General features: G+C 40.2%; 4 protein-coding genes across 8 annotated transcripts; all 4 read left to right on the top strand.

Annotated features, from left to right (window-relative positions):
- Positions 1-133: 133 nt before the first annotated feature.
- On the top strand, positions 134-3,422 carry mrps15 (mitochondrial ribosomal protein S15). Its single transcript, XM_077598832.1, has 8 exons — positions 134-400; positions 944-1,012; positions 1,100-1,175; positions 1,266-1,314; positions 1,379-1,463; positions 1,523-1,581; positions 1,786-1,977; positions 3,127-3,422. The coding sequence occupies exons 1-8, from the start codon at positions 277-279 to the stop codon at positions 3,229-3,231; spliced, it is 759 nt and encodes a 252-aa protein (XP_077454958.1). The 5' UTR covers positions 134-276; the 3' UTR covers positions 3,232-3,422.
- LOC144073193 (cornifelin-like) lies at positions 3,341-5,931 on the top strand. Of its 3 annotated transcripts, XM_077598833.1 has the most exons (5): positions 3,406-3,489; positions 5,031-5,089; positions 5,160-5,285; positions 5,362-5,498; positions 5,767-5,931. In XM_077598833.1, the coding sequence occupies exons 2-5, from the start codon at positions 5,068-5,070 to the stop codon at positions 5,869-5,871; spliced, it is 390 nt and encodes a 129-aa protein (XP_077454959.1). In that variant the 5' UTR covers positions 3,406-3,489; positions 5,031-5,067; the 3' UTR covers positions 5,872-5,931. The 3 variants fall into 3 exon arrangements, with proteins under 3 accessions (XP_077454960.1, XP_077454959.1, XP_077454961.1); XM_077598834.1 differs by lacking the exon at positions 5,031-5,089 and having other exon boundaries at positions 3,341-3,489; positions 5,116-5,285; XM_077598835.1 differs by lacking the exon at positions 5,031-5,089 and having other exon boundaries at positions 3,444-3,489.
- Positions 5,932-6,734: 803 nt separating this feature from the next.
- LOC144073191 (guanine nucleotide-binding protein G(olf) subunit alpha-like) lies at positions 6,735-12,507 on the top strand. Of its 2 annotated transcripts, none has more exons than XM_077598831.1 (12): positions 6,735-7,735; positions 7,828-7,900; positions 8,548-8,602; positions 8,677-8,796; positions 8,955-9,052; positions 9,113-9,167; positions 9,243-9,316; positions 10,509-10,567; positions 10,639-10,759; positions 10,828-10,958; positions 12,174-12,238; positions 12,313-12,507. In XM_077598831.1, exons 1-12 carry the CDS (start codon positions 7,600-7,602, stop codon positions 12,457-12,459), a joined length of 1,134 nt encoding a protein of 377 aa, XP_077454957.1. In that variant the 5' UTR covers positions 6,735-7,599; the 3' UTR covers positions 12,460-12,507. The 2 variants fall into 2 exon arrangements, with proteins under 2 accessions (XP_077454957.1, XP_077454955.1); XM_077598829.1 differs by having other exon boundaries at positions 12,171-12,238.
- Positions 12,508-13,293: 786 nt separating this feature from the next.
- On the top strand, positions 13,294-18,357 carry oscp1b (organic solute carrier partner 1b). 2 transcript variants are annotated; one of them, XM_077598572.1, is made up of 10 exons: positions 13,300-13,577; positions 13,831-13,985; positions 14,085-14,252; positions 14,334-14,414; positions 14,987-15,090; positions 16,138-16,266; positions 17,033-17,102; positions 17,168-17,301; positions 17,380-17,443; positions 18,062-18,357. In XM_077598572.1, exons 1-10 carry the CDS (start codon positions 13,466-13,468, stop codon positions 18,188-18,190), a joined length of 1,146 nt encoding a protein of 381 aa, XP_077454698.1. In that variant the 5' UTR covers positions 13,300-13,465; the 3' UTR covers positions 18,191-18,357. The 2 variants fall into 2 exon arrangements, with proteins under 2 accessions (XP_077454697.1, XP_077454698.1); XM_077598571.1 differs by having other exon boundaries at positions 13,294-13,577; positions 14,085-14,414.
- Positions 18,358-20,948: the final 2,591 nt, after the last annotated feature.

Here is a 20,948-nt window from a genome sequence, read left to right as displayed (position 1 = left end):
TTTAACCAAAAATTATGTACTAGCTTATACTTTTAAATTCTCAAATTGCTTGTTAATAAATGAATTAAAAAAGTAAATAAAAATAACTCCTAACAATTATTTCGTAACTGAATCGATGTGTTCTGGGTTCCTTTAGCATTCCTCGCTCGAGAATCGACTAGTCAGGTCGAGCCAAAATGGCGGCACATGTCTAGCGGTCGACTGTTTTTCCTCTTTTCTTCACCTTTTCTGCGTTTTCGGGCGTCTCGGATACTACGTTTTAAAATTGTCACCTAAATGATGTTGACCAATATAGCTCTCAGGACCGTTTTTAGGTCTTCGCTAAGCGTTCTAAGGGAAAGTGTCAGGACGCCACCGACGTGCTGCGCAGCTTTGCCGTGTGATCACAATGTCAGCAAGGGTAAGAAATGTTCCTATATTTATATCTGAAAATAAAACGGGGGTCATTTAAGAAAATGGGGGCTAAACTTAAATCTAGCGAGCTGTTAAAAATACAGTCTAATGTATGAACAATTTGTATTGTGAGCTCGATACAAATGATCTGCGCAAACTGTCTTGAATTGCGCATGCGCAGCGGACACTATACGTTACATATTGGAATAAAATAACTAAAAAGTACTGCATAAACATGCAAAAAACATGCCTGGTGACTTTTTTTTTGTCCCAGCTGTTAAATATTAATGACTAATCCTCTAAAACATATTAATCAATTCAAAACATTTGAATGCAGACCTATCTAGTCTTGAATTCAATCACACCAGCTGAATAATTAGTCATTACAATTTTAAGATGCGTATTTTTCTTCAAAGTCAAAGCTGTTTCTTTTTTATTCAAAATGCTATCCTCATTTCAGACAATTCTTATTAGTTTTAGTCATGTGTTTTAGTATTTTTTATTTGTTTTCATAAAATGCAACAAAAAACGTATTTTTGTTTTTCCTCAGTGTCAAGAACGTTTGCACTTCCGGCCCAAATCCGATACTATGCTCGCGGGACAAAGGAAAACGTGGCAGGTATGTCATTAGTTGTTGTCCTTGGACTTATTGTTCATATTTAAAATGACATAATTAACATTTTAACCTTTCTTCCATGACCAACAGCTCCCAAAAGCCTCGTAAGCGACCTCCCTCCGTCCATGCTGAAGATGGAATACGCCGCCGTACCCCTCGCCCAAACGTAACCTCCCCACATTTTGCCACCAAAAGTCCAAAAGGCTAAACCGACTTAGCATTTATCCGGGAATAAATCGTTCATTTCTTCCCACAGGGCCGACGATATCGTCAAAAGACTTCTCTCCTTAGAGTTGGCCAGCCATGTACGTTTTTTAAGATGGCCGCCATTAACTATACCATTTCATCAACTCCTAATTTCCCCAACAGAGTGACAAAATGGCGCTAAAAACGGAGCAGCTGATCGCCAAAGTGCGGCGAGACGAGAGCGACCGCAGCTCCGTGGAAGTGAAAAGTGAGTTTATTTTTCCACGGCGAAACGAAGCGACGGTGCTGAATGTTTGTGCGTTGCAGTCGCCATTTTGACCGCCACCATCCGCAACCTTGAGGAGCACATGTTCAAACATCACAAGGTGAGTTTCCTCCGAATCTGAAAGCGTCAACGCGTTTCCTTCCTGTCGCGTCAAAGGCGCCCGTGCGTACGCGGCAGGATATCCGCGTCAATCGCGCCGCATGCGCGTCAACCGCGGTGGGAAAATGTCCGCTTTTTCGACATCATCGGACCGCCGTTTCCTCTGTGTTTAATCGTTTGCCCTCATTTTTTTTTGGTCCTGCAGGATAAGGCTAACAAGAGGCGGATGCTCATGGCCATCGATAGAAGGAAGAAGATGCTGAAAAATTTGCGACTGGAACGATACGACGCTTTCCAGAAGGTCTGCGAGCAGCTGGACATCACCTACACCTTCCCGCCAGAGTACTACAGGAAGGCCACGCGACGCTGGATCGCTAAGAAGGCCTTCTGTGTCAAGGTAAAAATAAAAAATACAAAAAAAGTCACAAGTCAAGTCACATAAGCCAGAATTGAATTGAATGTTTTATTGTCATTATACAAGTATGAGATTTCAAGCTTCACTGCAAAGTGCACAAATAACAACAACAACAAACAAACAGACCAATAAATAAGCAATAAATACTCAGCTCATAAATAAATAATAAATAAGGAGTCAACAATATAAAAAATAGGTAAGTGCACAAATAGCAACAAACAGACAAATAAATAATCAATAAATAATACCAATAACTAATAAAGAAATAATCTATAAAGCATAAAAGATATACAGCATAAAAAATAGGCAAGTAACAAATAACAGCAAACTCACAAATACATAATAAATAATAACAATAACTAATAAATACATAATAAATATAGAAGTAGTCAACAACATAAAGAAATAGGCTAGTGCACAAATAACAACAAACAAACATACCAATAAATAATCAATAAATACTCATAGCTCATAAATAAATAAGGAGTTAACAATATAAAAAATAGGTAAGTGCACAAATAGCAACAAACAGACAAATAAACAATCAATCAATAATACCAATAACTAATAAAGAAATAATCTATAAAGCATAAAAGATATACAGCATAAAAAATAGGCAAGTAACAAATAACAGCAAACTCACAAATACATAATAAATAATAACAATAACTAATAAATACATAATAAATATAGAAGTAGTCAACAACATAAAGAAATAGGCTAGTGCACAAATAACAACAACAACAACAAACAAACATACCAATAAATAATCAATAAATACTCATAGCTCATAAATAAATAAGGAGTCAACAATATAAAGTACAGTGGTACCTTGAGATACGAGTGCCCCGACATACGAGTAATTTGAGATACGAGGGTGGAGGCGGGGCAAATAGAGCCAACCTGGGAGAAGAAATATAAAGTATCAAAATTTAAAGCAAAATTAGAATTAAGTTTAGTTTAAGGTTAGATTAAACTTGATTTTTGAGTGTCTGCATCGTACTCCAAGTTCATTTAAATTTCTTGATGTTATGCTACCAGCACGTTGCCACATATAGGCCACAGAGTTTAAAGCAGAGGAACAAAGTAGCGGTTTATTATCTGAAAATAACGATAAATCATTTTTTGTAGGTCTTTAACGAGGTGCAGAAGCTGAAAGCCGAGAAGAAACTCAATGAAGCGGCCAACAAGAAAACTACCGGCCAGGAAATGCCCTCGCTTGAAAATAAAAACTAAAAAATAAATAAATTCGTATTAAGACACCCGCCATCGTCAATGAGTCGGAACGCATTCAAGCCGACTGCAGTTTGTGCGCACGACGCAAGAAAAAAAATGCATCTTTTGGTCCCAGAATCACCGCAAGGATCTCGTCATCTTTGTCAGCCGTTGAGTTTCAGCAATAAAAGTTTCTCAAGTCAAACCCCAAACTTCCTGTGTGGCGTCAAGCGTCCGTTTGTCAGTTTGATCGCGACCTGCGCCACGACGCTTCTTTTGGTAAGTTGCTGATTTCTTTGCTCATCAACACATTTTTCATACGTTTGAATTGGAAAGCAATTTATGTAAAAATTGGGAAATGTCAAATTTGTCCTGTACGTATGAACTTGTTTTGCTTTATGGTATATTTTTACAGTACTTTTTATTTTGCAGTACTTTACCTGGACTACAAATAAGAATTTAACATTTAATGGATAATAAGAAATTGTTGTAGTGGTTTATTTTGGGGACTTACAAAGTCATATTGGGTCGTTTTTCATATAAGAATAGGCCATCCTAAATTATTATTATTTTTTTTTTCCCCATAATACTCATTTCTATATTCAGATAAAAACTGCTGTGTTAGGCATTTTCTGGGAAAAACTATTCAACTGATATTCAATTTATCATATATTTTTTAGTATGTTATTTTATATATTTACACTGATATATATTTATTAAACATATATAAGTTTTAGTTAGAATTTTTTTAAATGTAGCATTTGAAATGCTATTCAACATTATTATACACTACAAACTATTTTTAACTTTTTAATCAATTTTTATCTGCAAACTGATTTTAAAGAATGTTAAGATTAAATATATGATTCTAAAAATTCACCACTTTTTTATCTATTTTGATAATGTAATATTACAACAATATTTTTTAAGTACATGTATTTTAAATTTAGAAAGTGTGACACTATATTTTGTATTGTTTTGATTTAAAAAAAATATAAGCTGTTTACAGTCTACACCTAAAAATGAAAGCTAGTGTATTTCCGCACTATAATGCACAACTAAAAGACTTCAATTTTAATCTTCGTATATATCAGCGTCTTATATATATGGATCAATATTGGTTAATTCCCTCTAGCACAGCTCCGTCTAGTGGATGTATAACACAATCCCCTACTACTACAATGACAATGGTGTTTTATAATCCAGTGCGCATTACCCATCAAAATGTTCAGCATTGGCTTTCAAAATATCTGGCGACATCTAGCCTTGGGTATATCATCTAGACCACATGTGTCAAGGTGGCGGCCCGGGGGCCAAATCTGGCCCGCCGCATCATTTTGTGTGGCCCGGGAAAGTAAATCATGAGTGCCGACTTTCTGTTTAAGGATCAAATTAAAATGAAGAGTATAGATGTATATTAAATTTCCTGATTTTCCCCCTTTTAAATCAATACTTGTAATTTTTTAATCCATTTTTTCTGTGTTTTTAGTTCAAAAATCATTTGGTAAAATCTAAAAATATATATAAAAAAGCTAAAATAAACATTGTTTTAGATCTATAAAAAACTGAATTTTCAAGGCTTTTAATCCAGTTCTTTTAATCCATTTATTTAAAAAAATCTAAATATTATATCTAAAATGGTCCGGCCCACGTGAAATCAACTTGACGTTAAAGCGGCCCGCGAACCAACCCGAGTCTGAAACTCTTGATTTAGACCCTGAATATAAGACGACCCACACTTGTTCAGTCTTATTTCAATGCAAAAAAACACCGTCTTGTATTCGGGCCAATACGCTAATTTGCTAAAACTTCATTTTTAGGCTTAATTTTCATCTCGAAAGGTGGAAATAACGAGCAATGTGGCAGGATTCAGACTCAGGTCATTTCTTCTCCCGCCAAAAACAGGTGGCTCTCCGTTCTTCGCTCACGAAACCAAATTTCTCCGTTAGAACCCGCCGCTTCCATGTCCAATCCAGTGGTGAGCATCCAACCGGGCGCCGGCGGCTACGGCACCAACGTCCAAACGGGACAGTGGAGCACGGGTCTCTGCGCTTGCTGCAGCGACCTGTTGATTTGTAAGTCTCCGGCCCGTTTTTCTTTTCCAACCCGAACTGGTTCCGAACTGGTTCCGAACCTCGGCTCCGCCCCCAGGTGCTTTCGGCTGCCTCTGCCCGGCCGCGCTGGCCTGCTACACGGCGGACAAATACGGCGAGAACTGCTGCCTGGGTTTCGTACCCGGCGGCCTGACGGCCTTGAGAACCCACATGAGGCTCACGTACGGCATCGAGGTTTGTGAAACGCTCTCGGTTTCGTTAATCTATTGCAAAAAAAGGGAAATGTTCACTAATTGGGTCACATTTTGGTCAGCTAGTTTTTTGTAAGTTGAGGCTTAACTGGGGGCGGCGCGGTGGAGCCAGTGGTTAGCACGTTAGCCTCCCGGCTCTGGGGTTCCGGGTTCAAATCCAGGTCGCTCCACCTGTGCAGAGTTTGCATGTTTTTTTCCATGTGGGTTTGCTTTTTCCCTAATATTTGCCCAAATATTTGGTCCACCTACAGGGCACAATCTGCAACGACGCCCTCATGTCTTGCTTCTGCGGCCTCTGCGACTTGTGCAGAATGGCCCGAGAGATCCGCATCCGCAACGGAGAAATTTCACCCTAGAAGTCTTTGACATGATAAATAAGAATACATTTTAAATAAACTATCTATCAAAATTTTCAAGAGGACCTTCTCCAGGTACTCCGTTTTCTTCTCCCGTCTATGCTAGGCTAGCTGGCTAACAGATGAAGTTTTGTTAGCGTAATAATCAATACAGAAAATAAATGAATGAATTTAGTATTTAATATATTTATTTATTAATTCTTGGGCGGCCCAGTGGACTAGTGGTTAGAGGGTCGGCCTCGCGGTTCTGGGGTCAAGGGTTCAATCGCAGGTGGTTCCTTACTATGTGGAGTTTGCATGTTTTTCCCAGGGTTGCGTGGGTTTTCTCCAGGTACTTGTTTTCCTCCTACGTCTACGATAGGCTAGCTGAGTAACATATATTTATTTATTAAATGTTGGGTGGTTAGAGGGTCGGCCTCGCGGTTCTGGGGTCGAGGGTTCAATCCCAGGTGGGTCCTTACTATGTGGAGTTTGCATGTTCTTCCCGGGGTTGCATGGGTTTTCTCCAGGTGCTCCGTTTTCCTCCCATGTCTATGCTAGGCTAGCTGGCTAACAGACAAAGTTGTAGCGTAATAATACAGAAAATGAATGAATGAATTTAGTATTTAATATATTTATTAAATGTTGCAGTTCTAGGGTCGATGGTTCAATCCCAGGTGAGTCCTTACTGTGTGGAGTTTGCATGTTCTTCCCGGGGTTGCGTGGGTTTTCTCCAGGTACTCTGTTTTCCTCCCACGTCTATGCTAGGCTAGATGGCTCACAGACGAAGTTGTGTTAGCATTATAATCAATACAGAAAATGAATTTAGTATTTAATATATTTATTTATTAAATGTTGGACGGCCCATTGGGCTAGGGGTTAGAGGGTCGGCTTCGCGATTCTGGGGTTGAGGGTTCAATCCCAGGTGGGTCCTTACAGTGTGGAGTTTGCATGTTCTTCCCGGGGTTGCGTGGGTCTTCTCCAGGTACTCCGTTTTCTTCCCATGTCTATGCTAGGCTAGCAGGCTAACAGTCTCACTGGTAATCAATGTGTGCCCTATAAACACTCAGTCTTGATTTTTTTGGGAGGATAATTGTTTTTGTATTTGTTTATTTTTCATTTTTAAATTCTAATTGCGTTGTTTTTTTGCATTTTGGATGGTATTTCCGCTTCAGGTGGCCCTTTGGAAATGAATGTGGGCATTGATGAGAAATGTTTCGGTGAAAATTAGCTTCAACTGTATGTAGTATGCCTTTGGGAAAAACTCCATTTTGACGGGTCGACTCCTTCAATCGGCTATGTTAAATCATATTTTCTTAAAATTGGAATGTATTCATATGGAAATAACTGGAGGTAACTCACAAAGTTATGCGGCAAACAATTGGGTGGGCCAGGTTTGTAAGAATTTTTGACACGTTTCTAAGTTAGCAAGGCAAAGAATCGGTGAAAATGTGTGGTGCGTCGAAAGAAAATGTCATTGTATCTCCGCAATGATTTGTAGGGTGTCGTCGCACCGCACGGTTGTCAAGAAGCCACTAAGCGTTTTCCAGTGGAAGACAACCCGGGTCCCCAAAGATGGGCGTAATGAGGCGCAGGGGGCGGGTCGGGCGACATACCCTAGGGTCTCTTTAGTGCGGAAAGATCAACACGCCACTTGTACTTCCATTCGGCTCGGTTCAACTGACGCCCAGGAACGACGGAGCTTCGCAGCCCGTAGGTTGCGGGTGTTTTCGGGCCGACCGACGGAACATGGGTTGCTTGGGAGGCACGACGGACAAAGAACGCCTGGACGAGAAGGTCAAGCGAGACGCCAACAAGAAGATCGAACGCCAGCTGCAAAAGGAACGCCAAGCCTACAAAGCCACGCATCGACTTTTACTGCTGGGTTGGTCTTCTTTCTTGCCTTGTTCGTTTGTCGCTCATTTTGGAGATTCGCTAACCCCGTTTTTCCCCGTTTGAACGACTTTCCCCACGCAGGAGCCGGCGAATCGGGCAAGAGCACCATCGTCAAGCAGATGAGGATTCTTCACGTCGACGGTTTCAATGCTGAGTGAGTCACGTTTTAGTCTGGGAACATTTTTGGGGGGGCGGATCCCCGTAAGGGGTGCTGGAGACTATCCCAGCCGACTTTGGGCCGAAGGCAGACGCAGGCCTAGACTGGTCGGCTGTAGGGCATGCAGAGAGACAAACGACCATTCGCACTCACAATCGTAGCCCCTCCAGTGGGAATTGAGTGCGCGCCTATCTGCGCCGAAGCCAGCCGGGTGAACCGCTATACCATCGTGCGACTTTTTGAAAAAAATAAATACAGTTTTCCCTCGATTATCGTGTATTCACTCCTTCACGATTTTTTTTCTGCTTTTAAAAAAAAAGTGTCTGGATGTCCACTAACAGGTCAAAGGTCGCGGCTTCAGACACTATCGTACACTAGCGCCAACAGGTCAAAGGTCGTGGCTTCAGACACTGTTGTACACTAATGCTAATAGGTCAAAGGTCGAGGCTTCAGATACTGTCGTACACTAGAGCTGAAAGGTCAAAGGTCGTGGCTTCAGACATTGTCGTACACTAGCAGTAACAGGTCAAAGGTCGGAAATTCAGACACTGTTGTACACTAGTGCTAACAGGTCAAGGGTTAACACATTAGAACTGTTTTGCCAGGATTCTACCGGTCCAAATGCGAATGTTTGTCCTCCCCAGAGAAAAGCAGCAAAAGATTCAAGACATCCGCAAGAACGTGAAGGACGCCATCGTGGTCGGTCGTCCGACGACGCGCCCCGCCGAGCCCCGGCTTTTCGTCTCACCCGCGTTTGCCCCGTCTTTAACCAGACCATCGTGACGGCGATGAGTACCTTGACCCCGCCCGTGCCCCTGAATAACCCCGGCAACCAGTTCCGAGTGGACTACATGACGGGAATCGCGCCCCTTTCGGACTTCGAATACACGGAGGTAAACGCACCCGCTCATTTGACGGCGCCTGGAGATTTGTTGTTTGTTGCGAGCTCGTTAATGACCTGATGAAATGAGCGCGCTCGCTACGGCGACGCCGCCCGCGTCTCCGAACGCTTGAGGGAATTTGCCTGGCGGCGGGTACGATTCTCCCGCAGGACTTTTTCGAGCACGCCCACGAGCTCTGGGAGGACGAGGGCGTCAAGGCGTGCTACGAGCGGGCTAACGAGTACCAGCTGATCGACTGCGCTCAATAGTAAGCCCCGCCCCCGCTAACGCACACCTCCCTGGAATTAACCTGAGGCGGGGTTCTTAGCTTCCTGGACCGTTTGGACTCGGTGAGAAGGCCCGACTACTCTCCGAGCGACCAGGTTAGAAAACAAATCGACCAATCGAACGCAAGCGGGGTGCCGTAATCGCCAATCAGATCTCTTCTTCCCCTCCAGGATTTGTTGCGGTGCCGAGTTCTGACTTCGGGGATTTTCGAAACCAGGTTTCAAGTGGACAAGGTCAACTTTCAGTGAGTTGAGTTGGCCACGCCTCCACTGGCACACGGACCAATGGGGTGCTTTTTCGGATTTCCACTGGCTTTGCGCCAGGAAGTATTAGAAATGGATAAAAAAGAGACACTGTGGCAATAGCGTCGTAATATTACAATATTTACTTGTTATAATATTTGTATCCTTAGAGTTTTATAATTAAATTTTTATATAAATTGTAATATTACGACTTTACAGGATTACAGTATGAACGTTTTTCTTCTCATGTTACAATTTTATTCATTCATTATCTGAACCAGTTATCCTCGGAAGGGTTGCAGGGGGTGCTGGAGTCTATCCCAAAAGGGTGGAGACACCTTGAATTGATGGCCAGCCAATTGCAGTGTACAAGCGGACAAACCGTTCACGCTAACACAATTTAGAGCAGGGGTATCAGACTCGGTCGGGTTGGTTCGCGGGCCGCTTTAACGTCAACTTGATTTCACGTGGGCCAGACCATTTTAGATATAATATTTAGATTTTTTTTATAAATGGATTAAAAGCCCTGAATATTCAGTTTTTTATAGATCTAAAACAATGTTTATTTTAGCTTTTTATATATATATTTTTAGATTTTACAAAATGATTTTTGAAGTAAAAACACAGAAAAAATGGATTAAAAAATGACAATTATTGATTTAAAAGGGGGAAAATCAGGAAATTTAATATACACCTATACTCTTCATTTTTATTTGATCCTAAAACAGAAAGTCGGCACTCATGTTTTACTTTCCCGGACCATACAAAATGATGCGGCGGGCCAGATTTGGCCCCCAGGCCGCCACTTTGACACATCTGATTTAGACTGTTAGCCAGCTAGCCTAGCATGCATGTTTTTGGGATGTGGGAGGAAACCGGAGTACCCGGAGAAAACCCACGCTAGCCCGGGAAGAGCATGCAAACTCCACACGATGAGAACCCACCCGGGATCAAACCCTCGGCCCTAAGACTGTTAAGCCAACACGCTAACCACTCGTCCACCGTGCCACCAATTACAACTTTAAGATCGGAATATTACAACTTTATTGCTGTAACAATAGGTTGTTATTCTGCCACTATTAGGCCTTTTTCTCTAAATATTCCAATTTTATTACCAGAATATTCATTCTCGTGAGATTATAATTATGTTATCCTAAATTTCTTTGTGTATCTCTACGTTTCTGTGTGTTATAGTATGTTCGATGTAGGAGGACAACGGGATGAACGCAGGAAGTGGATTCAGTGCTTCAACGGTAAGGCTCGCTCGCCATTGACGCCGTTAGCCAACGCCGAATCACAGATTCCGATGTTTTCGATCGGTCAGACGTGACGGCCATCATCTTCGTGGCGGCGAGCAGCAGCTACAACATGGTCATCCGAGAAGACAACTCCACCAATCGCCTGCAAGAATCTCTGGACCTTTTCCGATCCATTTGGACCAACAGGTTTGTCCATTGCCGATTGGCCAGGTCTTCGGTCTCTGGCTGAGGTTGCCCCGCCCACTCCGTTGCAGGTTTTTGAAGACCATCTCGGTCATTTTGTTTCTGAACAAACAAGACGTGCTGGCTGACAAAATACTGGCTGGGAAATCCAAAGTTGAAGATTATTTTCCGGCCTACGCCAACTACACAGTTCCTCCTGATGGTAACATACACACCCACCCACCCACACACGAGGAAGTAGCCACCAACGATTAAATCATCGCTTAATAATCTAGTTATTTTCTGTCATCGTAAAAAAAAGGAAAATTAACATGATGAAAGTAGCTATATTCTTTCTTTTGTGACACTTTCTTGTCATTTTACGGTACTTCCTATGAATTTTGGATCATTTCCTATTGATTTGGGGGAGTTATCGGGGTCGGTTGGTCACTTTCTGCTGTTTTGGGGGCTTTTCCAGGTTACTTTCTGTTGGGTTTGTTGGAATTTTACGGTTCATTGTTGATAGGTTAATTAATAGGTGTACTTTAATAAAGGGAGAGACATCGGAGACATAATCTAGCGTTAAACTTGCAAGTGAGAATCGATCCTGGCACTTAGGGTTATCTTATTCAAACAATTGCATAAGCTAACCGAATAACACAATTAAGGTCAAAAAACAACTGCAAGAACAATTGCATATCAGGTCGGAAACCAAAAACAACTGCGTAAGAATTTGTCAAGCATAACAATTTCCATAAAAGGTGAAACGAGCGACACTATTTTAAAAACAATATGCGAGTATTTTCGGAAGTTGATTCGATTATCGCCATCTGCCGGAATCCAAGTCAAAGCAATTTAAGAGTCCCTCGTAGATCTTCATTGCGAACTCAGATCAACAGTCCTCGGCCCAGAACTTGGTGATCTGTCAGGTCAGTCCTCAAAACAATTAAATGTCCTCGGAGCCAGCTGCAGGGGGGAAGTGTTCTTGTTATACTGAGCTTTCGTCTGCTTATAATGATTAATGTATCACATATACATATAATGATTAATATTCCACACATACATATAATGATTAATATTCCACACATACATATAATGATTAATATTCCACACATGCATTTAATGATTAATATTCCACACATACATATAATGATTAATACACACATATATAATAATATCCCAGAATACCCCCAACGGTTGTTGACTCATTTTACAGAACCTGTTTTGAAAAAAAGTGTTTATTTTTTTATGTTCAGGAGGAATTGGTAAAAAAAAAAAACTGTGGGCCGGATTAGACTCGCTAACGGGCTGCTGTCGGCCCACGAGCCGTACCTTTGACACCCCCGGTTGAGGGAATTTGGACGATAAATTAGCGCTCGTTTCATTCGGTTATCGATGAGTCGCGCGTGGATATAATTTTTGCAAATGTTTGCAGCAGTTCCGGTCACAGACGAAGACGCCAGGGTGACCCGAGCTAAATTTTTCATCCGAGATGAGTTTCTGGTGAGGAAAAAAAATGGAAATATAGTTAGCATCACCCATGTCTGACTTTTAATGTGCGTTTGCGTGTATGTCAGAGGATCAGCACGGCGAGCGGCGACGGCAAACATTACTGTTACCCTCACTTCACTTGCGCCGTGGACACGGAAAACATCCGACGCGTCTTTAACGACTGTCGTGACATCATTCAGCGCATGCACCTGCGGCAGTATGAGCTCCTCTGATTGGCCGAATATTTCATCTTTTTGTGCAGAGACACGTGTAAGTTTGCTAATGTGTTGTGAGACTTATCTATTGCTAAAAAAGTGCTTTTCCTGTCGAGTTGAAGTTCAGTATAGAGCAGATGTATGTAAAATGCTTATCAATATTTTGTATGTATATTAAAAAAAGGCTAAAATAAACATTGTTTTAGATCTATAAAAAACTGAATATTCAGGGATTTTAATCCAGTTCTTTTAATCCATTTATTTAAAAAAATCTAAATATTATATCTAAAATGGTCCAGCCCACATGAAATCGAATGAACATGAAATCACATGAAACGCGGCCCGCGAACCAACCCGAGTCTGACATCCATGTTCTAAACTAAAGCATTTGACAACTGAAATTTGGAGTATCACAACAATACCCCTCAAACTATCTAATACTAAGATATATTTTTAATATTGTTATACACAGGAAAGGGATCCAAATATCATTTTTCCTGTAAGATTATTTACCCGATGGAGACGTCAAATTCCTGGTGACACATACATATTGTATACAACTTTCTCCTTTCTTAATGTGCTTTCAGTGCTCGTTTTTTGTTTGTTTGTATTTTCACGTTTGCACAAGGAGTTCGTTATTCTATATATTTCAAATAAACTTGTTGACACCTATTTATTCCTCTTTATTTTAGACGAAATGGAAATTTGTGGTTAGCTTGCACCAAACTAAGTGTAGTTTAATAGAGATGGAGACGCCATATAAATAACCGAGGCAAGATGGCCGCTACATACATACGCAGCCAACTCCAACCTGTAAGTCTGATGATTCCACTTACTTCCGCAAAAGCTACCTCAACTTCCTGTTTCGGATGTGTTTAGCGCTCTGATTGGCTAGCTCCTCCGTGGCTAGGCAACCGGAGGCATTAGCAACCAATCTCGCCAGTAGCGACCCGTCCACACTGCTAGCTCCCTTGTTTTTTCCCCTCAACGTTATTTGTCACCCATTATTTTCCCACCTTCTAACATGTCGTCGACGACGTTACCGCTGCTCTTCATCAACCTGGGTGGAGAAATGCTTTATATCCTGGACCAGCGGCTAAGAGCACAAAATATCCCCGTGGACAAGGCAAAGAAAGGTAGTTAGCTTTTTGCTACACTACACCAAACCTCTAAATTGAATTAAACTAAAACAACACTGAGTGAGTAGTATCGGGTATATATAATTTATTGTTGTTTGTTATTTTTTTTATATATAGGTCAAAACTTCAGATATTTATGCTATACTATAATGCTTCGTGACTAAAACGCCATGTTAATGTCTTGGCTTTATTGCTTTAATTAGGGTCCAGCTGGGGCCAGTTTTAACCCTTTAACTTCTTCCCTGATTAGTAATGAACGACATCATCACCACCATGTTCAACAAGAAGTTTCTTGAGGAGCTCTTCAAGCCTCAAGAACTTTATTCCAAGAAGGCACTTCGCACTGTCTTTGACAGACTTGCCCACGCCTCCATCATGAGGCTCAATCAAGCTAGCATGGACAAGGTTTGCATCTTGCACTATTTCACCTTGCTTGAATTTATCCTAAATGTCATTCATTGTCTCACCTTCTACTTCTGGATTCAACTGGTTCTCCCACCCCAGCTCTACGACCTGATGACCATGGCCTTTAAGTACCAAGTCCTCTTGTGTCCTCGGCCCCGCGACCTCCTCCTGGTTTCCTTCAACCACATGGACGCCATTCGGGAATTTGTCAAGGACGCGCCTTCCATTCTTGACCAGGTGGACAACACCTACAAACAGCTCATTGAGGTACGACTACATTTTCCACTTTGCACGCCAATTTTGCCGCGGTTTTCATGTTTGTATTTTTTTTTCCCCTCCCACTTTCAGATGTACACGCCCATGTCAAGCGGTGAATTCCAGCTGATTAGACAAACGCTTCTTATCTTCTTCCAGGACATGCACATAAGGGTAAGTACCGTATTTTCTCGCATATAAGCCAAATTTGTCGCTTAAAAAAAGGACGACTGAATCGAGGGTACGGCTTATATGCGCACAAATTAAACTTGACATGCACGAAACGCCATAACGCAAGACCATGCGGCCGATACGGTCATTTTTTTCAAAATAGAGAAAAGATAAACAGATAAAATGCTTAACAAAATTTATTTTGACGTCTATGAATGAAATTCAAGAAAAAACGTATCTTGCATAAAACGTGAAAAAACACTAATTTTTGCTTGCCATTCCTTGCTCAGATTTTCCATTTAAAGTAACACATTTGTCCTCCCTATTAAAACCATGAATATGGATGTGAAAATTGTGAATCAAGGGGAGGCTTATACGAGAGAAATTGTCAAATTCAACGATTTTTAGGCAATTTTAAGGGTGCGGCTTATACGCAGATGCGGCTAATATGCGAGAAAATACTGTAAACCAGTAAATTCCTATGGTCATGACTAGAAGTGACTAGATGTGCCGCCAGATGGCAGCAAAGCAGTCATATTTAAGTGGTTCTAATGTTTAATTATCACCTTTTTCAGGTGTCCATTTTCCTGAAGGACAAAGTGCAGAACTCCAACGGTCGATTCGTGCTCCCCATCAGTGGACCCATTCCCCACGGAACGCAAATCCCGGGCGAGATAAGGTGACGCCCACTCGTACTTGACCTTTTAGGGGCCGAGCGCAGAAATTCCGAGGGAAGTTTCTCTCATTTAGTCAAATTGGGATCGCAAGTTTATTACAAATTGACAAAAAGGCCTTCCCTTGACTGTGTTTTCACTTCCCGTCTTTTGTTTTAAATCGAACACCTACGCAGTAGCGTGAAGATTAAGTAAGTCCAGATGCAGCTAATTGCATTAGCGTTCTTTCTTGGTGTTTGCCGTCTAACTTTAGAAATGTTGTGGTTTCCATTGTCTCTCGTAAGTCGTCGGAGTGAAGAAAAATCAAGTTCAAAATAAGCAGTCAAGAAATAGCTTGGTATAATTTACACTGCCCTAAATTTCTATATATATATATTATCTAGTTTTAGAATGAAAGTGTAAAAAGTATTTTTAAAAATAGGCTCTTTGAAGGAAAATGTGAATACATTCAAAACTAATTATATTCTATCAAAAATACTACTGCTTGAATACATTGTCCGAGACAAAACATGCTAAATTATGATCATACAAAACTGTTCAATATTTAAATGCGGTACACAAAATACATAGAAATGTGAACAATTGACATTGTTTTTAACTTTTAAAACAAGTTAGCAATGCTATTAAAAATATCACCACCTGTACATTAGGGAATATATACAGTTTGCATTGTTTTCTTCTTTGAGAAAAAAAATATTACTGGTGAATTAATTATATTTGCATGTACAGTAAAATTGATAATGGCCATTTTTTTGTCTCAGAATTTTGAGAATAATCAAATTAAGAAAACACATTTCTTTAGATTTTCTGTTTTTTTTTTAAGTATGTATTGGCATAAATTGAGGTCAAAACACTACTTTTGTCCAAAATGGGGCTCTCAACTCACTCGTACACATTGTTTGTTTTGTTTTTAGTACAAAGATAGTGCCAATGCACTACTTTTGTTTTTCTGAAATATATTGTATTAGAAAAATGGTTATAAATTACTATAATTGGAGGATTGTAGAATAAATAAATCATTGTTTTAACCTTTTGAAATATCTCTATTGCAGAATGTATAGCTGTACCGGCGATGAGTCGAGCACGCTGTTGTTCAACAACGCTGCCAACTACGCCCCGGCTGTCTGCGAGGGATCTTTTGAGCTTTTCGGTGACAGGATCACCAAATTGGGCACAAACATGTAAGAATTTTAGAACACAATGCCACAAAGAATATTCAATATCTGCACAAAATTAGGAAAACTCATGAACTGAAATCAGTCATTTTTCCCTCAAAACAAAGCGAAACATCAACAGAGCTGTCAAATACGACAAATCTTCCATAGTTTACGACGCCAGTTTTTACCAAACGACAGTAACGCCTTGAGATACGAGCTTCATGCGTTCGGGACCGAGCTCGTATGTCAATTTACTCATATCTCAAATCATTTTTTCCCCCGTAGAAATGAACTTAATACAAATTAATTTGTTCCCACCCTCTGAACAAAAACACCCCAAAACAGGATATTACAATGGAATTTTTGTATGTTGGGGTACTCGTATGTCAAGGTATTACTGTATTAAATCTGCATTTTGTATCAAAACAACGAAAAAAAACAAATCAAGCAATGTTTTTTTTCAGGCAATTTATGTGAAAAAAAATATTAAATTGTTGTAATTCATTTCTAAACGTGACGTCATGTTCTAAATACCTTTTGCATTTTTCACGTTTTCAAAACATCACTTTATTTTGAAAGTAGCGCACCCACTTCCTTTTTAACAACGCGTGTGCATTCTCATCCGTTGTTTCAGGCTGTGTAGAAGTATGTTAGCTAAAACCAAAACATTAGTCAGTTTATTTACATTATTTCTTAGTAAGAATTAACTATTGGAAAAAAGGAAACAATTTAAAAACCATTAGAAAATGGCATAATAATGAGCTTTATGTTTGTTCCGCATTGATTTCAGGTACAGCGTGTGCCGTCCAGTGGAAACTCACATGTCAGGAACCTCCAAACTCTTAGCTCAGCATACAAAGGTGAACAAAAAATCAATATTAATAGCCCAAAAGGCTCATTATCTTGACATTTGGTGTTGCAATAGGTCAACCTGGCTCCCAACCCTCTGGCTAAAGAGGAACTTAACCTGTTAGCCGAGCTCATGGGAGGCCTGGACGTCCACAAGAATGCCGACAGCGGCTTCCGGGTCAACCTTTTCGCCACAGACGAGGAGGAAGAGTGAGTTTTTGTTTTGTTTATGTCCTTCAATTTCATTCATAGGATTAAAAACAAACATTTTGGATTTTTTTTTCACAGAGAGGCATTAATATCCAGGCCAGATGAGCTGTCTTATGGGTTTATCAATATCCACGCTACAAAGGTAATTCTTACTTTATCTAATATTCATTTGCCTGGGATGTGAGCAGAGGGGGTGGAGCCTATGCGGTGGTCAGCCAATCGCAGGGCACAAGGAAACAAACAAAAATAAACATTGATGCTAACAAAATTTAGACTGTTAGCCAGCTAGCCTAGCATGAATGTTTTCGGGATATGGGAGGAAACCAGAGTACCCGGAAAAAAACCCACGCAACACAGTGAGGACCGACCCGGGATCGAACCCTCGACCCCAAAATTGTGAGGCTAATGCGCTAACCATTTTTCCCACCATTGTTGTTTTTTTTCAAAACATTAAAAGTAAATATGTTTAAATTCTAAAAAAAAATACTCAACATTTTTTGTTTTATTTGGAATTATTTGAAAATAAGTTAAGATAATAGTGTTTTCTATTTACAATATTCCCTCTTAAAAGCTTCAGATTTGGATCATTTTTAGCCTCCAAACATTGACTATCAAAATCTTATTGAGTTAATTTTTAATTCATTGTTAGTTGGCAATCGTCATGGAAACCAAAAACTATTACTACAATATGGTTCTAGACAAATACATACGTCTGTGCATTTTTCATTGATTTCTAATTTGAACGTTTTACTTCTCGCAGGACCAAACCGCCAATGCCGAGCTCGCCAAAATCATGGGCGAGTTCAGCGAGTCTCAGCAGTCGTCCGACCAATCCCCAAGTATCAGCAGCAAAGGAGACGACCTCTTGGCTATGATGGATGGTCTGTGACACTAGTGGACCCCCCCTGTTGCATGGACCGCAATACATTGTCTGCACCAGCAAAACACACGCAGAACTTTCAGGTGCTTTTTCTGGCCGATCGGGTCCGATTGGTGTCTGTTTTCTGAGGTATGTTCAGTAAAATGGCCGGCTGAAAATTGGCATAGAGTATATGGGGAGACCAGCAAATATACCGTATTTTCTCGCATATTAGCTGCCTCCGCGTTAAAGCCGGACCCTTAAAATTGCCTTTAAATCGTTGAATTTTACAGTTTCTCACGTATAAGCCGCCCCCTGATTCACAATTTTCACCTCCATATTCATGGTTTTAATAGGGAGGTCAAATGTGTTACTTTAAAGCAGGGGTGTCAGACTCGGGTTGGTTCGCGGGCCGCTTTAACGTCAACTCGATTTCATGTGGGTCGGACCATTTTAGATATAATATTTAGATTTTTTTAAATAAATGGATTAAAAGCCCTGAATATTCAGTTTTTTATAGATCTAAAACAATGTTTATTTTAGCTTTTTTTAAATATATTTTTAGATTTTACAAAATGATTTTTGAACTAAAAACAGAAAAAAAATGATTAAAAAATGACAATTATTGATTTAAAAGGGGGAAAATCAGGAATGTTCATATACATCTATACTCTTCATTTTAATTTGATCCTAAAACAGAAAGTCGGCACTCATGATTGACTTTCCCGGGCCACACAAAATGATGCGGCGGGCCAGATTTGGCCCCCGGGCCGCCACTTTGACACATGTGCTTTTAAGGGACAAAGGATGTTGCCTGCACGTAGACAAATTCAAAAAGGAAGTCACGTGAGCAGTACAACCAGGAAATGTGTCCGTAGCGGTGTAGTTTGTCATCCCTAGGCAAGATGGTGGCGCCCTGAGCGAGCAATGGCAGGCACAAGTGAGTGAGTTTTTTCACATTTTATGCAAGAAATGTTTTTTCTGAATTCCATTCATAGACGTCAAAATTAATTCGTCTTGCATTATAGCGTTTCGTCCTTGTCACGTTGCAGTTTCGTGCATGTCAAGTCTAATTTGTGTGCATATAAGCCGCACCCTCGATTCAGTCAAAAAAATTTTGAGCGACAAATACGGCGTATATGCGAGAAAATATGGTACTTATGCCAACAGTGGGAGACGTTGCTGGATTTGGAGGACAATTTAGGTAGAGACATTTTTAAAAAATGGACTTTTGATCTGTTTATGTTTTCAAGAAAACACTATTTTTGGGGGGTGGGGGGACTCAGTCATGTGATACGTTGTCCAATATAAAATGTTATGTAAACATTTTAGACTAGAACTACACCAGGGGTGTCCAATTTTTTTCTCCATGGTCTGCGCTCTCAAAAAAAGCAAAGGCAAACTTAAAATCCTTATTTGTTATTTGATCAGATTCAGGTAAAAAATTTAAATATAAACAAACACGTATTTTAAGTAGGAACTCATTTGGCTGCTATTGACGGTGATAGACTAGCTCTATCTAGTGTAGCTCCATCTAGTGTTGAAGAAATTGCCTGCGACCCGATACAAACTGGGCAACAGGCCAAAGTTAGCCCGGGGCCCTTAGTTTGGACACCACCGAATTACACAGAATTACTTTTTTTTTCTTCTCCCAGCTCCACGAAAAGTGAAAAATGACTTACTTTTTGCGTCTTTATAAGGATGGGAAAACCCAAGTGCTCTTTTCTGACGTTTATAATCGTTTATAATGCCATTGGCAGTTATGGACGTCCAATCCATTTGGACAGCGATTGTTAAAAACTTTGGCATTTCAAAGGAATTGAACGTCCAGTAAGTAAGTGCTGTAATTATGACGTCACTTTCCCAGCTTTAGAGCGAAATATGTAATTTTACATGACGCAGGGAGGTTGATGTTGCTGATTTATTGCATTTATTACGCATGTAAATATGTGCAGTTTCTGGTTTTATTTATTGGATTTATGTACTGTTTTCGGTGAATAGACTAGCAAATTTCTGCAATGAACAGTTCCAAAATTAAAAGTTTATTGATTTTGGTTTGGTTGTTTGTCAATAGAGGGCGCTACTGCAATTGTTTTTAATTTGTACATGAAAACTAGCACACATTTCAGGGATTTTCCTCATTCATTTAATGTATTTAACCATTCATTCACAACATCTAATTAATTATACACCCCTACTATCTACAGTAATGCACATTTTCAATGATAGAGGCCATTAGGAAGTGGGTTTTCAGCATGCATAATGTGTATTTTTCTGTTTTATGCTATCACATTTGAGCTCGATTGACTCATGAATTAATCATTCATGCTTTTAAAAATAAAGTGTGGGCCATGAATGACAGTAAATATCTTTCATGTAGCCTGGAGCCAATGCACAGCTGAGTCATAGTAAGTTTAAGAAGCTTTCTGCCATTTTGACTAGCCTTTTATTGTGGTGTGCAAGCGGAATTTGGATTTAAGGGGGTTTATTTTCCATCGTGACTGGCAGTCACTGTCGTGCAAAAACTGAGTCACTAAGTTAAAGTGAGTGGAATGCAATGTGTATTTGTTCATAGCGTGAAAATTTAAACGCGATTCTTTTTAGTGTGAGGCATTGTTTCTTGTCCAGACATTAGAAACAAGCCCAAGGTTTGTAATCGTTTTACACAATGATGTAATCCCATCCTGTTCCATTACGCAAATAGAAAAAAATGTCATCATCGAGCAGCCCCTCGCCTCCGATTGGCCGAGCGTGCTGTCAATCTTGTCGAATAGAACGTGCGTCACAT

The sequence above is a fragment of the Stigmatopora argus genome, chromosome 4 (genome assembly GCF_051989625.1).
Source record: "Stigmatopora argus isolate UIUO_Sarg chromosome 4, RoL_Sarg_1.0, whole genome shotgun sequence".
In the NCBI taxonomy this organism is placed as follows: Eukaryota; Metazoa; Chordata; class Actinopteri; order Syngnathiformes; family Syngnathidae; genus Stigmatopora; species Stigmatopora argus.
The sequence above is the reverse complement of the archived record's forward strand: the minus strand, read 5'-3'. Positions and strand labels throughout refer to the sequence as shown.

Excerpts from the sequence above, each read along its gene's own strand:
- mrps15 (XM_077598832.1), top strand. The coding sequence starts at position 277 with ATGATGTTGACCAATATAGCTCTCAGGACCGTTTTTAGGTCTTCGCTA. Across the intron at positions 1,582-1,785 it reads ACATGTTCAAACATCACAAG|GATAAGGCTAACAAGAGGCG; the intron begins GTGAGTTTCCTC and ends TTGGTCCTGCAG. Across the intron at positions 1,978-3,126 it reads AGAAGGCCTTCTGTGTCAAG|GTCTTTAACGAGGTGCAGAA; the intron begins GTAAAAATAAAA and ends CATTTTTTGTAG.
- LOC144073193 (XM_077598833.1), top strand. The coding sequence starts at position 5,068 with ATGTGGCAGGATTCAGACTCAG. Across the intron at positions 5,090-5,159 it reads GTGGCAGGATTCAGACTCAG|AACCCGCCGCTTCCATGTCC; the intron begins GTCATTTCTTCT and ends TTTCTCCGTTAG. Across the intron at positions 5,499-5,766 it reads GGCTCACGTACGGCATCGAG|GGCACAATCTGCAACGACGC; the intron begins GTTTGTGAAACG and ends GTCCACCTACAG.
- LOC144073191 (XM_077598829.1), top strand. The coding sequence starts at position 7,600 with ATGGGTTGCTTGGGAGGCACGACGGACAAAGAACGCCTGGACGAGAAG. Across the intron at positions 8,603-8,676 it reads ACGTGAAGGACGCCATCGTG|ACCATCGTGACGGCGATGAG; the intron begins GTCGGTCGTCCG and ends GTCTTTAACCAG. Across the intron at positions 10,959-12,170 it reads CTACACAGTTCCTCCTGATG|CAGTTCCGGTCACAGACGAA; the intron begins GTAACATACACA and ends AAATGTTTGCAG.
- oscp1b (XM_077598571.1), top strand. The coding sequence starts at position 13,466 with ATGTCGTCGACGACGTTACCGCTGCTCTTCATCAACCTGGGTGGAGAA. Across the intron at positions 13,578-13,830 it reads CGTGGACAAGGCAAAGAAAG|TAATGAACGACATCATCACC; the intron begins GTAGTTAGCTTT and ends TTCCCTGATTAG. Across the intron at positions 17,103-17,167 it reads TCTTAGCTCAGCATACAAAG|GTCAACCTGGCTCCCAACCC; the intron begins GTGAACAAAAAA and ends GTGTTGCAATAG.